The sequence below is a fragment of the Salvia miltiorrhiza genome, unplaced genomic scaffold (assembly GCF_028751815.1).
Source record: "Salvia miltiorrhiza cultivar Shanhuang (shh) unplaced genomic scaffold, IMPLAD_Smil_shh original_scaffold_358, whole genome shotgun sequence".
Taxonomy (NCBI): Eukaryota; Viridiplantae; Streptophyta; class Magnoliopsida; order Lamiales; family Lamiaceae; genus Salvia; species Salvia miltiorrhiza.
This window is the reverse complement of record NW_026651535.1, coordinates 60,461-76,249: the sequence shown is the minus strand read 5'-3', so window position 1 is coordinate 76,249 and position 15,789 is coordinate 60,461. Positions and strand designations below refer to the sequence as shown.

Sequence of the window (15,789 nt, the reverse complement as noted above, 5' to 3'; positions counted from 1 at the left end):
AATATATGATTGTAGAAAAGGCAAAACCTTAACCACACAAGAAACATTTTTTTCTATACATATGTTTATGATGATACTGCATGAATTGCGAAATTATAATTATTATTTTTAGAAACATTTTGGTCGGGCTACATTGTGCTAAAAATTCAGTTGGATATCAATGCATGTATTCGGGCTTTAGGTCGGATCGATTTTCCTTCAACCTATAATTTTATAGCTAAATATGCACCTTAGTTGGTAATAAACATTGTGTTAACGAGTTAAAATGCTCGTGTTTATAATTTCTAATTAAAAATGATAACTTTTATAAAAATTTGATTTTATGCTCAAATTAAAATGAAGTCAAAATCATCCTCAGATAGGGGTGTAAACAAACCAAGTCGCTCGCGAATTATTCGGAGCTCGTCTCGAAAAAAGCTCGTTCAAGTTCGTTTAGAGAAGCTCGATAAATAAACAAACCAAACTTGAGCTTAGTAGTATTCGGCTCGTTAGCTCGTGAACATATTCGTCAAGTGATTCAGCTTGAAAAATATAAATTATTAGTATATACAACTTATATTTATCCACTAAAATTAATAATAATTGTATTAAATCTCTAATTAATTTTATTTGTCATAAGAAAATAATTAATATATTTATTATTTTAAATAAAATAATTTATTTTTAAAATAAAATAATCAATATTTTGAATATAAATATAAATTTAGAAAGTTCGTATAGGCTCGATTAGGCTCGTGAGCCGCTCGCGAGCCTCAAAGTATTCGGTAAGTAAAGTTCGGGATTCGATTCGATACTAAACAAACCAAACTTGAGCACACCACTATTCGGTTCGGCTCAGTTCGATTACACCCCTATCCTCAGATATTGATGATTTTGCATCATTTTTTGTGTAAAGTCTTATACTTTTCTGACACAAGTACAAATATGTAAAAAAAAAAAGTATAAGAAAAAATAATTTGAAAAAGTACAAGTACAACACATGTTTTAAGAAAAAGTTGTAAATTGGCATTTTGAATATAAACACAATAATTTTATAAAAATTGGCATTTTTCATTACAACTTAACAAAAATGGATATTTTAAATTTTACTCATAAACATTTTCCCTTTATACTATTTACTGGGTATAATAAACATTTTTAAATGGATCTTAGTTGGTAAACTAAAGCTAGTAAGATTTGGTATGGGTGTAATTTCTTCAAAATTTCCCATTGGCCATAGTAAATATTAGTACATCTGATTTACTTCAGTAATTGCAGTAAATGTTGCACAATTAGACTAACACCATATTTGTTGATGTGGTAAAACAGCTACAATAGGACAACAATGGCTTATAATTTAAGGAAAAAATTCTCTTCTCACAAACTGCAAAAGGATACAATCCGAAGCTGAAGTTGCATGATCTTCACAAACATATGACACAACAAAACACATCTACTCGTAAACATCAAAGATCGATCAAATAGACCAAGGTCGATATGATATCACTACAGTAAAACTTCGACACCCCACCAAATAAGCCACCAAACTTCGATTTCAAGGCAAGCAAACACCATAAGATCTTTAACGTGTGGGGGGCTCATCTTGCTCTCGACGTTGAAGCCTTCCACTCTTCTTATACGAGTTCCCCCAAAGTGTATTCATTTACAGCATATGTGATGGAGGGCAAGGAAACAGAGTGGTCGTATTGAGAAACAATGAAAAGATCCTATAATTCGTAGAATTTGATCAAGACCTGATCCATCTGAGGCTGATGTCTCCTTACCTTGTAAAATGAAAATCTCGACGTCAGTTATAAGCAAACCTAGTTCTATCATATAAGTTAAATAGGACTAGGAGTATATGATATCCACACAAGTAGATTGATATATTTAACTCATTTATTTCCTCATCCGCCATGATGCCTTGTTTCTTCCAAGATTAAATGAGAAGAGAGAGGTAGAAGGGTGCATCGGCGCATGTGAGAGAGAATACTTCTCTCTAGAAGGTTCTTGATGACAATGTTGAAGTTCAATGTGCATGCAGAATGCTATTACATGAAATTAGTTTTTGCTTACTTTTATGCCTGCCATAGATAGAAGTTTGTGAGAAGCAACGTAAGCAGAATCAGGGTTATCCAGTTGCTTTTCCACATAGTAGATAACTTCTGAAACACCTGCCTGAAAACTAAAACTATCAATCACCAGCAAAAGAAAACCAGAAATATACACAAAGCAGAATAACATTAATGTACGGCAAAAACGGGAAAATGGAAGTCCGGAATTGGGAAGGTATGACAATGGTCAGAAAATGTTTTTTTTTTTTTTTTGCAGTATATGATTAATAATGATGTCTGCTCATATATGTAAAATCTCTGGTGTGCAATTAGGGAAGTGTCTATTACCATTTGAAGCAATGTTTTCGAAAAATCAGCTATATGTGCCGCCACCAATAGATGTTAAATAAGTTTATAATTTATCGAACTTGTAAAATTCTCTATTGAACAGAATATTGAACTTGTAAATTCAGTATCATCAGCAGTCAGCACCAAATCACTTTAACCTATATCGAGCTGACCCCATTTCAAAGCATTTATGCAGTAATTGTAGTATATGCACAACTTGATCTATTAAACGAGTATCTAAGATAGAGAAGCTTTCAAACACCTGAATAATAATCTTTGCACATTCGTTGCAAGGAAACATGGTCACGTAAAGCCTCTGCATGGTAAATCATGTACACTTACTGTCAGAAATGGTAAACCAGAATCATAAATAAATGAGCAAAAGTGACGAAGAAAATAAGGTTACTGACTTGCCCTGCAGCAGATGCATGATTTGTGTTTAAGATTGCATTGACTTCAGCGTGACATACATAACTGCAAGGAAGCAAGACTAAGGACTCAGCTAAAACTTCACTACAAGTTAGCTAGAATGAGCGGAATATGAAAGGTAAAATCTGAGAGCAAAAGGAAAACAAAGGAAAAGCACGAACAATAGTAGTAGAGTAATCTACTCATAGAGTCATAGTTATGATTTTATAGTACTTACGGGTACTTTGTCTCCAGGGGATCCCCACTCTTGGATTTCTGAAATACATGGGTAGGGAGTTAGAAAAATCAAGAAACTTGATTCTCCTTTAGGTATAGAGAACTGCTAACCTTAGACCAAGGTAGCTTGTCATCTGAGCAACCACGTGGGAACCCATTGTAGCCAATACCTTAAGAAAGCAAATGATCAGAAACTAGCTTAAGATATTTTTATGAAAATCATGAATACAAGATAGTGCTTATTAAGCATTTTTACAAGAGATTTGACAAAGAAGATGTAACCATATTCTAGGATGCAAGTAAAATCAGAAGGGTAAAATAACTGGTGGAAAGCTGGTTTGTGCTGTAAAATAAAAATTGCACAAAAATAAAAGCTCTTTCAATAGCCCAACAGCTATAATTTTACCTAGTATGATTCCCTTCTCGCTCACCAAACAAGCACCAACCTAATGGAAAGAAAAAAAAAACAAGTTAGATATACTAGCAAAACCACACAATGTGAGATACTTTTACATTTTTAGGATACATAATAAGAGTAAAAATAAACACATCCATATGTAAAATATCTTGTGCTGATATACTAATAATTAAAGTGTAACTAAACCTGTCTATTTGGATCCTTGGACCTCTCAGCTGATAGAAATGCAATTGCCATAAAATAATCATCCCAGGACAGATACCTGCAATGCAAATACATTACACAAAGAAGGTGAATTTCACACGTTTCCTTCTCTTCGACAATAAAATTTGAGGCAGAGGCCAAAATGTTTCTTTATCCTAGATGGTGCCTTACTTCTTGTACCTTCTCAGTTCTACCATATATACATCCACAAACAAACATTAGAATCATTTCTGCTCAAGAATTAATACTTTAATTTCAAACCAGTTCTCTTCAGATCCAAGCAGAAGCCTTCCTTGCTTCCTTTGATCCAATCAAGGAATATTTTCGAGCAAAAAATGTAAAACGTTGCGTATTGAAGATGAGGCCTGCCTTCAACTTAAAAGTGGGCGTCGCTTTAGTTAAAACTTAAATGGTGTCCGTCTGATATGTGTGGCAGTGAGCGCCTTGGACTTTAAACTCTTCCAATCAAGTTACTTTTTTGCACGAAGCAAAAGAACACCTTTAAGCGGTTAGCACTAGAACTAGTTACAGCTGTGATTTTACTTCAAAGTCGTCACAACGAGCTAGCCTCGATACAATAGTTCTCTAAGTGCAGCTAGTATCCTGGCATGGCATGCATCCTCAGGAAACAATAAAAGATCCAATATTTTCAGAATTTGAAGGAATTTTACACGGAGTTATTCATTTTTAGTCATTTTTAGGTCAAAGTTCGTAGTGTTTAGAACTCCAAACAAGTCCCACAAATGAAAATCATAAAACTCCCTTTTTTTTCAATAAGGGGGTATTCAAAGCGATTGATCTAGCAAGCAAGAACCAAATATTATCCCCAAACTCCTGGAAATCTTTATAAATCTGAATCATTCTAAACGCAACCTTAATGAAATCAAGTCACATACAACAATCCATAAAAAATGATTCTAATACTTTCTAGACATCCAATGAAGAAACATCAACACAATAATCACTCATCTTTTGCAACTTCTGTATAGATCGAGTCAAGAAACTTCACAAAGCTTCGAAAATAGACTGACCCGTTTCGTTTTGCGGGGTCAAAGGGGTTCTGGCGAGAGGGTTTCTTCTTTACGACACCGTTATGGGAGCAGCTGCTTTTGGGTTCTCTGAAGTTGAAGAAGTGGCTGAAGGCGACGGCGGAGGACACCGCACCTAACACAGCTGCGGCGGAAAACAGAGCTATATCTCTCGAGTTCATCGCCTCCCCTGCACTTCTCTCTCACACAAACACAGGTGAGAGAAAACAAAAATAGCCGCGAAAACTGTGGGGAAAGATGCAGAAGAGAAACTAGCGGGAAAAAAATGAGCTGCAGACTGCAGTGCGGTTGATTAATGATTGGGCCTCTGCTTTGTGTTTAAGCCCAATGAACTCTAGCGGGACTGCGGGAGTATTGTATATCCATTTTTTCTAGGATGATTTTAAACATAGCCCCCTTTTCATTCATTATAGCCCCATTAAAATTGATAATAAAAATAGGAAAAATTACACCTAAATACACAAAGTTTGTCAAAAATTCATTTTTGACGTCAATTTTGAAACTTACATTTTAATACACGAATTTAATAAGTTGTTCAATTTTGACACAATTTTGAATTCCGGCGATCGGAATATTGACGTGGCTGCCGGAATCGCCACGTCACACACACACACACACTCCACCCTCTCTCTCTCACACCCCACTCTCTCTCTCTCCACACGTCAGCTTTCCCCACCCCCCACCCCGTCGGACCCTCCCTCTCCCCCTGAACCGCGTCGCACCGCCGGTCTTCCTCCAGATCCAGTCGGCCTGTTGTCGGCAGGTCTGACTCCAGCTCCAGCCGCTCCTCCAGATCCAGTCGTGTTGGAAGGGCTCATCTTCCTGAGGAGCTCGACTGGATTTAGAGAGAGATGTTGGGCGGCGACGTGAATTGTGTGAGAAGAAGGGAGGGCATCGCCTAGGCCGAGAGGTGGCAACGGCGAGGTAGGACGTCTCGGCCAGACGCAGCGCTCGCTGGAGCATCTTGCGGTGGCGCTCGCGAAGCAGATCGGCGAGAGAGAGAGAGGTCGCGAAGTAGATCGGCGCTCGCGAAGCAGGTCGGTCGAAAGTGGAAAGCACCTTGGAGATGGAGAGACTACTTCGCTGAATCGACCTCCATGTACACCTTGGACACACACACACTCCAACTTGCAGAGACTACTTCGCTGGTGGTGGGGAAGAGCAGAGGCGACGGATCTGTGATGGTGGTGGGGAGAGCAGGGGCGGCGGTGGAAGAGGCGGTGAGAGAGAGTGATGGTGGTGGGGGAAGCCGGTGAGGGAAGTGGCGGCGGGTGCGACGCGGTTCTGGGAGGGGGAAGTGGCTGACGGCGGGAAAGAGGGTTTGCGGCTGGGGGCTCGACGGCGGCGGTGCGACGCGGTTCAGGGGGAGAGGGAGGGTCCGACGGGGGGGTGGGGAAAGCTGACGTGTGGAGAGAGAGAGAAAGTGGGGTGTGAGAGAGAGAGGGTGTAGTGTGTGTGTGTGTGACGTGGCGATTCCGGCAGCCATGTCAATATTCCGGTCGCCGGAATTCAAAATTGTGTCAAAATTGAACAACTTATTAAATTCGTGTATTAAAATGTAAGTTTCAAAATTGGCGTCAAAAATGAATTTTCGGCAAACTTTGTGTATTTAGGTGCAATTTTCCCATAAAAATAATATTAAATGTACTATTATATCCTTATAGTTCTAATTTAAAATTTTAATTAATAAATAACAATTGCTTTGTGTTTAAGCCCAATGAACTTTAGCGGGACTGCGGGAGTATTGTATATCCATTTTTTCTAGGATGATTTTAAACATAGCCCCCTTTTCATTCATTATAGCCCCATTAAAATTGATAATAAAAATAATATTAAATGTACTATTATATCCTTATAGTTCTAATTTAAAATTTTAATTAATAAATAACAATTGCTTTGTGTTTAAGCCCAATGAACTTTAGCGGGACTGCGGGAGTATTGTATATCCATTTTTTCTAGGATGATTTTAAACATAGCCCCCTTTTCATTCATTATAGCCCCATTAAAATTGATAATAAAAATAATATTAAATGTACTATTATATCCTTATAGTTCTAATTTTAAATTTTAATTAATAAATAACAATTACTCCAAATCCTAAGAGATATAGCCCCCAAAACAGAAAATGCACGATGGAAGGAATGGAGGAAGGATATAGCCCCAAACAGAAAAAGAACACACTGGAATGAATGGAGGAAGGAAGAAATCATAACTCTTATATCGTAAGCTTTTTTCTTGCGACTAATTTCGAAGTAAAAATTTGAGTTAGGAAGAAAATCGGGCCTCCTTAAACTTGTAGGCATTTGCCTTATGCTGCCATAACAGTCTACAGTGCTTTTCTGCAACAAAATTGCAAGTCATATAGTTTAAGAATCTATGGTTTTAGAGATAATTACACATGGACTCAATCGAATTGCTACAATCTTATAGATATATATTATGACTAGATAAACTATATACTCTGATTAGATAAACCAAAGTGTCGGATTTGTAAAGAGAATCAATACAAAGCATTTGAATTTAAGCAAAAATGAGAAATGAGGTACTAAATCTATTCAGAATAGTTAATCTTTTCTTTGGAGCATGATAGTTCTTCGTTGTGAATTGTGATTGATTTCTTTCTTCATCCCTCTTCTAAAGTTTTTTTTCTTCAGTTTTTTGGAGGCTACACCAATAAATATTCTTTAAGATTTATTTTATTACTTTAATTAGAATTTTAAATTGAGGGTATAAGGGCATTATAGTATATTTATAATTATTATTATTATTAATTTTAATAGGGCTATGATGAGAAAAAAGGAGGATACGTTTAAAAGTACCCTTCTTTCTTTTAGGGGCGCATATACTTTGCATAATTGAGCATGATTGTGCATTGATTTTATAAAGAAGCGTTATAATTTTAATTTTAATTTTTTATTTTAAAATTTGACATTTTATTAAAATTATAATTAAATATTTACATTAATTAAAATAAAAATTACAGTAACTAAAATGGAGTATCAAATTATATTGATTAAAAAATTACGATAATTTAAATCTACATTACATAAATCTTCTACATTTGAGCACTTCTTTGATCATGTTCTTGTGCCATGTCAATTGAGCATCTGACATACTCGAAATGCCCATATTGTGGATTTTGTAATCGAGCTCATTTTTTTTCACCTCGACGACTTCATTTATCTATTTTTTGAACTAAATTAATCCATTTATAAATCAATTCAAATTAGCAAATGTCACAAACTGACAAATGATAAATTGACGATTGGCATTTCATATCATAAATAGAGCACAAATCTAAATTCGCACAAATTGCACAATTCCAAACTGCAAAAATCGAGGTAATTGCACAAATTACATTCTACCAATTCTAATTCAAAAAGTCATAAATTAAATCTAATTCTACCTTACACCTCACAAATGGAAATGGGTATGGCCGTATGGGTTGCTGCTCTGCTCGAAGAACAGGGCCTGGGCGGCAGTGGTGGTGCGAGCGGCGCAAGGGTTTTAGGGTAGGACGCGTTTTCCATTTTAGTTCCAGACTTCTTCTGCTTTTAGTTTTTTGTTGTTATAATTTAAAATTAAAATAAAAAATTGGCGCCAATGTTAATGCATGTCTCTTTGGGCAGACACTTGAGCTGTCTCGTTTCTGAATTCCGGCTATATGTCCACTGCTGGCGAATGACGATTTATACAGTTGAAATTGAAGGTACTACCATGCTTCACTTGTTTTTTCTATATACTACCAAATTATCCATGTTTTTTTTCACCGAGGCCTTTCCGTTTCAAAACAGTCGAGGCCTTAACAGAGGAGTTAGTAAGAGTTGGAATAATCTCATCGAATATGACTTACTGGAAAGGTTTAGTGAGTATCGATGCTTTCTAACTCATATACAAGTTAACCAACATTACCAGAGTATTACATGTCAAATTTAGGTAATAAACATAGTATTCTAGGTTGACACGACAGCAGGAAATTCATAATCTAATCAGAAATCTACATAACATTATTGTTAAATGCTGCTAAAAAGCACCCCTTTCTTGTTTACGCACTCATTTTTTATGTAGTATTGCCATGCTTGTCCAGATTAGCTAATTCTTTGGTGTTGACTTCCCGACACAATAAGACTTTCGAGGGCAGAGTTGGTGATTCAGATGAATCTCAACAAAACTGTTATTTCCAGAAATATCCCTAGATTTTTTTGCAAAATTCCATTCTGACATCATGTGGCCATCCATCAACTCATGTAGGGGACCTGTAAGAGGATCTTGTCCTTTCCATCTAAGTTGGGTTTCTGTCAGATTAATCTTTTCTTCCCTTCCCAACCGATTCCTCTTCTGTGTTAGAATTTATTACATAACAAATATATATGTGGGGGTCCATACATTTTTTTTGCAAAGGACTAACTGTGGTGTAGTATTATGAGCTTTTGTTTCTGCATGTGTGAGAGCAAACACATAAATTTGGCTTGTAAATGCTGTTGAGTGCACCAGTTGAGTTCCTAGCAAGCTCCCTTTGTCACCGAGGACAGTTCGAAATCATTTTGCCAACGCTCCCTATGTTTGAATATGATTCTCGTGGTGTATAGCTTTCTTGCTGTGGATTTCTACATCAAGTGTAGCTTAGCTCTGATTGAGGGATAGTTGAGTTCATTCCCTTAGTGACCCTTTTGTACGATAATGACGGAGCTCTATTCTCTCGGAAGAAATGAACACAACTATTGATCATCCTAGCCCTATTTGCATCTTCCTCACACAATAGGTTATTTTCCACCAAGTCAACATTATCTCAACTATAAGTGATATATTATTCGGTGTCTAGAAAATTTAAATCAGAGGGCGGTCGAAGTAGTGTGAGACACTAGTTTTGTTAAAGGGAAGTGAGATTTTCACTTCGAGTGGACAAAACTAATGCTGTGAATTGTGATCCCTAAGTGGTTAGGCTCAACAGTTCAAGTACTAAAAGAGGGCCCAAGATTTTATCTTTTATAATCTTTGTGGATTTCAGGCCAGAAAAATCTCATTTCTCAATGGGATGACAACTTGCTTTTTTTACTACCTCATGGTGACCCCATTTGCCTATTTATAGGTTTCTCTTCACCTTTGCTCTTAGAGATGTAAAATCAAGGTTTAGATAATGAATTTGCATATGGAATGCTAGATGATAAGATATAGGTTTTGCTTGTGAATAAAGGATGTGACCATAGGCCAAACTGTCAATTTTTGCATCATCAACTTTGGTATGGTATGTTGTTTGCATCCATGTCACATGGTGGGGGTCCTCTAGAGCTCATCCTTTCACATTTATGGGACAAAAAGTGTTGGCGTTGAGGTGGGGCTTTTGGGAGTCGAGGATACGGAAAATGTTTTTCTTATTCGATCTCCAGATTAAAGGAGTTTTTTTGGATTTTTTTTTTAAGCATTCTCCATCATACGATGGTCCAATTGGTGAAGTGGTGAGATCACAACTAATTTGAGAAAGAAGAATTAATTATTAGTATTTGAAAGATTTTATATTGAAGATGCTTTTCTTCCTGTATAAAATAACGAGGTTATATTAGATTGTGCGCTATCTAATCATGATTGTGATCAAGTTCCTAACCACAACCCTATAATTTTTCGAATAGATACAAAAACCATGTAGGAACAAAAACAAGGCATATGCCTGCCCAATGAAGACATCCTTATGCTTCTTTTTCCATGAAATGATTGAAAATGACTTGTCCATAATACAACTTAACAAGGTTGCATCTTTCATTTCAATGCATACTACACATGCAAGCATTATTGAAGAATGATTCTTATTACAAAACATTTAATACTGCAAGAAATTATCGGATTTGATTTAGTAATAAGAAACTTGATCCTTTTCTTTTAGATAATGTAACAATGATCTTGATGTTGTAATCAATAATGCTCCTACCTCTTTACATTGCCATCTAACTGATGTCCTACTCCTAACAAAAAATCCCAAAAAAAAAAAAAAAAGTGTTTCCAAGAAATCATTGATGCTCTTTGTTGTAGTTTGTGGAAGAAGATGAGTAAGCCAGGGAGCAATTAGATGATCCTTGGAGAAGCAGCAGCTGAGACGGGGTGACTGATGAGGACGAGTATGAGGAGGGGAGCTCGGACCCTTTAGGCGATCTAGCCGCGGGCTTGTGTGCTAGGTCGGGCTCGTGCTTGATCTCCTTCAACAGGGCAACCACGTCTTTCATGGCAGGGCGGTCATCCGGTCGGTTGCTGGTGCAGAGAAGGGCTATTCCAAGGGCTTGGAGCATTTCTTGGATTTGTGTGTCTGGGAGGCCTTGAAGTTTTTGGTCTATTATGTCGACTGGGTCCTGTTTGCTCTTTAGGTGATCGCGCACCCACTGGACCACGTGCTGGCCTTCTGGGAACGAAGGGTCGATGGGCTTCTTGCCCGTTATGATTTCTAGTAGGACGACGCCATAGCTGTAGACGTCGCTCTTCTCCGTGATCTTTACCATGGAAGCATACTCTGCAGAGACAAAAAGTTAGAGAGACAGAGATCCAAAAGTTTTCAAGAAAATGGCAGATAAGCGTAGAAGACAGGGTATGTCGAGACAAATTTGTGGACAAACAATCACATGGATTTCACATGCATATTCTTATTCTTACAAACATAACTACAAATCCCAAAAACAAGTAACATCATCCAACTGTGCAATACTTTGTCTCTACCAAAGTAGTAGCAGTGGAGACATCAATTTGGATGTTATTGTGAACAGAAAAGAATCAAAATATGTTAGAAATAACATGAGAAATTAGTTAAAAAAGGAAATTACCTGGAGCAAAGTAACCGTATGATCCAGCAAGTTGGGGATGTGTTGAAAATGAGCCAGCATTCTCATCCTCCATAAACCTTGCTAGTCCAAAATCAGCCAAACACGGCTCGTATCGATCTCCGAGTAGAATATTATGAGTCTTGACGTCGCGGTGGAGGATGGGCGGCGCACAGTCGTGGTGCAGGTAAGCTAGGCCCTCGGCGACTCCCAACGCTATCTTGAACCGGGTCTCCCACTCGACCCTCTCCCCTCGCCCCTCGTGCAGTAACGCCCCTAATGTGCTGTTAGGGAGATAGTCGTACATTAATAGCTTGGTCTTCTGATTAGCGGCCCACCCTAGCAGCCTCACGATGTTCCGGTGGCGGATACGGGCCAGTGTCGCGATCTCCGATGAAAACGCGGAGGCTGAGCACTTCTCTGACGATCGGAATCTCTTCACCGCAATGGTGGTCCCCCCTGAAGTCAAAGCCCGGTAGACGACCCCAGTCCGGCCGTGGCCGAGCACGTTGACAGGTGTCAGACACTTGGCCACATCGGCGATTGACAAGTCCAGCTTCTGGTACACGGTGACCTCCCATGGTCCCCCTAACTCCACATCATCCTCGTTGTCCAAGTCGCCATCGTGGGACCTGCGGGCCCGGATCTTGCCACCGAGGATCAAGTAGAGAGCGGTCAACAGCAAGATGCATGCGGTGCAGAGCAGCACCACCATTGCTACCCTCGCCCCCTTTCCGCGCCTACCGCTGCTGCCCTTGTCGGCCGCGCATGCGCTGCCGGAGAGGCACAGCTCCGGGTTGCTGGCCAGGACGCTGAGCGGCAGCTTGGAGAAGAACAACGTGTCTGGCACGCGGCCGGAGAAGTTGTTGTGGGAGACATTGAGCGCAACAAGATTCTGAAGATCAGCCAAGTAGTGAAGGTCGCCGGAGAGCTGGTTGTGAGAGATATCCAGCACCCCCAACCGGTCCAATGCCGTGAACTCCTCCGGTATCCCGCCTGAAAGCCGGTTCCAGCTCAGGTTCAGAGCGATCTCTAGCGCTGGAATCTTCCCCAAACTCGCCGGAATCTGCCCCTCCAGCTCATTGCTGCTCAAATCAAGCAACTGCAGCCGTGAACACGATCCCAACTCGCTAGGGATTGGGCCTGAGAACCGGTTCAGCCCGAGAACCAGCTTCGTCAGCGAGATCAGCGAGCCCAAGCTCCAACTCAACGTACCTCCGATCATATTCTCAGATACATCTAGAAACTGCAGAGCAACAAGATGATCCAAATCATTGGGCAAATTCCCCGATATCGAATTCGAATGCAGATCAAGAAACGTGAGATTCCGGCATCCAGAAATCTCCGGGGGTATGATCCCAGACAGCCTATTCGATCCGAGATCGAAGAAATTCAAACTCTTTAGCTTCCCAATCTCCGCCGGCACATTTCCGGTGAGCTTATTATCATTGGCGCGAAACCGGATCAGCGACGAACAGTTCCCAATTTCCGGCGGAATGGGGCCGGAGAGATTGTTAGCCAGCAGCAGAAGTTTGTTGAGATTCTGCAAATCGAATATTCCACTCGGAATCGGACCTGTCAACTCATTCTGCGACAAGTCAACGGCTTCGAGGTTTTCACAGTTGGATAAAGATGGCGGAATGTTTCCCTCCAACCGATTCTGCCATAGAAACAGCAGGCTCAAGTTGCGAAGATTGCCGAACTCCGACGGAATGCTGCCGGAGATTTGGTTGTTATCGAGCTCGATATGAGTCAGTCCTGCGCAGCCGCCGAGCTGACCCGGAATCTTGCCGGAAATCTGGTTCACGCTCAGCTGCAGCTCCTGCAATAAGCTTAAATTCCCGAACGACTCCGGAATTTCTCCGGTTAGCGAATTCATCGACGCGTCAATCACGAGCAATCTGCTGCAGTTGCCGAGCTCGGGAGGGATGGTTCCGACCAAACTGTTCTGCCACAGCAGGAGATTCTCCAGCCTCCCCAGTTTCCCCAGCTGAACAGGAATCGATCCCGCTAGGGAGTTTTCGTATAAATAAATGTTGCGAAGCTCGGTGCAATCGCCTAACTCCGGCGGGATTTGGCCGGAGAGGAGGGTCGTGTAGATGGCCAGAGTTTGCAGGTTCTTGAGCTGCCCGAGCGACGGCGGCAGGAAGCCGGAAATACTGGTCTCCGCCAGGCCCAACATGGCTAAATTCGAGCAGTTTCCGATCTCTTGAGGTAGAGGGCCGCCAAGATTCTTGTTCCCGCCGGCTCTCAACACTATCAGCTGCTTCATCTTCCCAATGCTCGCCGGAATTCCGCCGACGAGCTGGTTATCGAACAGCGTCAGCTCCATCAGGCCGGCGAGGTTCCCAATTTCGCCCGGAATTGGACCTTCAAGCCTGTTGCTATTGAGATGGAGCTGCTCCAGCTTCGGCAGATTGCAAATTGCATTAGGAATTTCCCCTGTTAATGAATTGTCGCTCAAATCGAGCACCTTGAGTTGTTGAAGCTCGCCTAGTGTTTGCGGAATCGCCCCACTGAGATTAGTCCCGCACAGAACCAGCTGGTTCAAAGTCCTCAACGAACTAAAATCAGCTGGAACATTTCCGAGGAGATCAATATACTTCAAATTGATCTCAACAACCTCATTCTTGAGGTTGCAGGCGACCCCGAACCACGAGCACGGGGTCTGGTGGTCGGGGGTCCAGCCGCTGAGCGCGTCGACGGAGCCGTTCAAGGTCCGCTTCCACGCGAGGAGCGCTTGGCCCTGAGAATTAAGGCCGGAAACAGGGGAAAAGAATGCAAGGAAAAAGAAAAGCAGACGCCATTGAAAAACAGGCATTAGAGAAACATAAAAAAGATTATGATACAAATTCCGATGGGAAACAAGGGTTTGAGCCTAGGGAGAGGCGAATTTGGGAGGAAAACAAGATCATGTCTTTGTGGGCTATGAATAATTTAGATATATAGCTGCATAAAATATTGTTTCTAAAGTGGCAGAATCTCCGGATCCAAGAAACAGCTAGGCCATTGTGTTTGTATGCAGATGCGTGTATGTATATGCAGAGAGAGAGAAAGAGGGGGGGGGGGGGGGGGGGGGAATTTTTTCTGGGATTTGTTAATGGAGGTGGAGATGAGGATTGCTTTGTTTAAGAAAATGAGAGGGGAAAGGTGGATGGAGATGGCACAGTGAGTGGTGACACTGCAATTTTAAATTTCTTTTATTTCCAGAAATGGACACTTTTTTATCGCTTTATATGTGTAACTTTATGTGCTGGAAACTTTCGTACTATCATTTCTTTTCTCTGGGGTTTATTTGTGGCAGAATAAATTTTGTTACAGTCACATCGTTTTCAGATTTTATTTTTCTTACCAAGTTTGAGTCATTTGCATATAAATATACAAAGTTTCAGTATGTGACAATGAAGCGCAGCCTGTTGGTAAGATACTTCTCCTCTAATCAATAAGTCAAGGGTTCGAGTCACCCAAAGAGCTAGAGTGTGAGTAGATTTTTTTTTCTTTCTTTGATTGTAACAATTTATTTTTTTTATATAAGCATACAAAGTTTCAATATTTTCTAATTTTTCTCTTGAATTTTATATTTTTTTCTCACAAAGTCCATTTTTTCATATGCAATTTATTTCCTCATATTTCTCAATCAATGATAAATTTTTTTGGATCCAAAGATCATATTAACGATTTCTCGACACAATAAAAAGGTTTGGATTAACATTTTAACCATAACCAACTGCAACACAAACTAATTGAGAAATATGAGAAAAATAAATTACGTGGAAAAATTATAAGAATATTGAGTTCATGAAAAAAAATTAAAAAATGCTAAAAGTTCGTGTATTTACATGCAAATAACCTTAATTTAAAATTGACATTTGTACGCCACATAAACAATAATATGCTACGTAGAAGTTAAGTTAGTTACAACTCCGATCAAAATTGTTCGCCGAGGAAAAATCAGACGAGCACAAGTTCATTTATATAGATTCACAAAAAAAAAGTTCATGAAAAAAAAATAAAAAACTGCTGAAAGTTCTTATATTTAAACGTAAATAACTCTTTTTTTTTAAATAATTATGCATGATTTTATATTATACTTTTTCTTTGAGAAAATTTTGTATTATACATTTATACTACAAAATGCGACTGTTAAAAGTTTAAATAATCTAACGGATTACCTATTTATACAAAATTCACTGTGTGTTTGGAATGAACCATGTGTTTGATGTGGAGGGTCTTCTCTATTGTCCATATTCGTGATCATGATAAAAGTATTTTCTTTTTTCTTAAAAAAAATA

At 39.5% G+C, this 15,789-nt stretch overlaps 2 protein-coding genes across 3 annotated transcripts; both read right to left on the bottom strand.

Annotated features, from left to right (window-relative positions):
• Positions 1-1,329: 1,329 nt before the first annotated feature.
• LOC131004239 (uncharacterized) lies at positions 1,330-5,018 on the bottom strand. 2 transcript variants are annotated; one of them, XM_057930882.1, is made up of 9 exons: positions 4,680-5,018; positions 3,631-3,706; positions 3,433-3,472; positions 3,138-3,196; positions 3,028-3,065; positions 2,792-2,855; positions 2,644-2,697; positions 2,056-2,157; positions 1,330-1,763 (listed from the first exon to the last, which is right to left on the bottom strand). In XM_057930882.1, the coding sequence occupies exons 1-9, from the start codon at positions 4,856-4,858 to the stop codon at positions 1,707-1,709; spliced, it is 669 nt and encodes a 222-aa protein (XP_057786865.1). In that variant the 5' UTR covers positions 4,859-5,018; the 3' UTR covers positions 1,330-1,706. The 2 variants fall into 2 exon arrangements, with proteins under 2 accessions (XP_057786865.1, XP_057786867.1); XM_057930884.1 differs by having other exon boundaries at positions 1,712-1,763; positions 2,056-2,153; positions 4,680-5,015.
• Positions 5,019-10,536: 5,518 nt separating this feature from the next.
• LOC131004214 (leucine-rich repeat receptor-like serine/threonine-protein kinase RGI4) lies at positions 10,537-14,725 on the bottom strand. The gene is made up of 2 exons (XM_057930841.1): positions 11,501-14,725; positions 10,537-11,193 (listed from the first exon to the last, which is right to left on the bottom strand). The coding sequence occupies exons 1-2, from the start codon at positions 14,316-14,318 to the stop codon at positions 10,700-10,702; spliced, it is 3,312 nt and encodes a 1,103-aa protein (XP_057786824.1). The 5' UTR covers positions 14,319-14,725; the 3' UTR covers positions 10,537-10,699.
• Between the last annotated feature and the right edge of the window lie 1,064 nt (positions 14,726-15,789).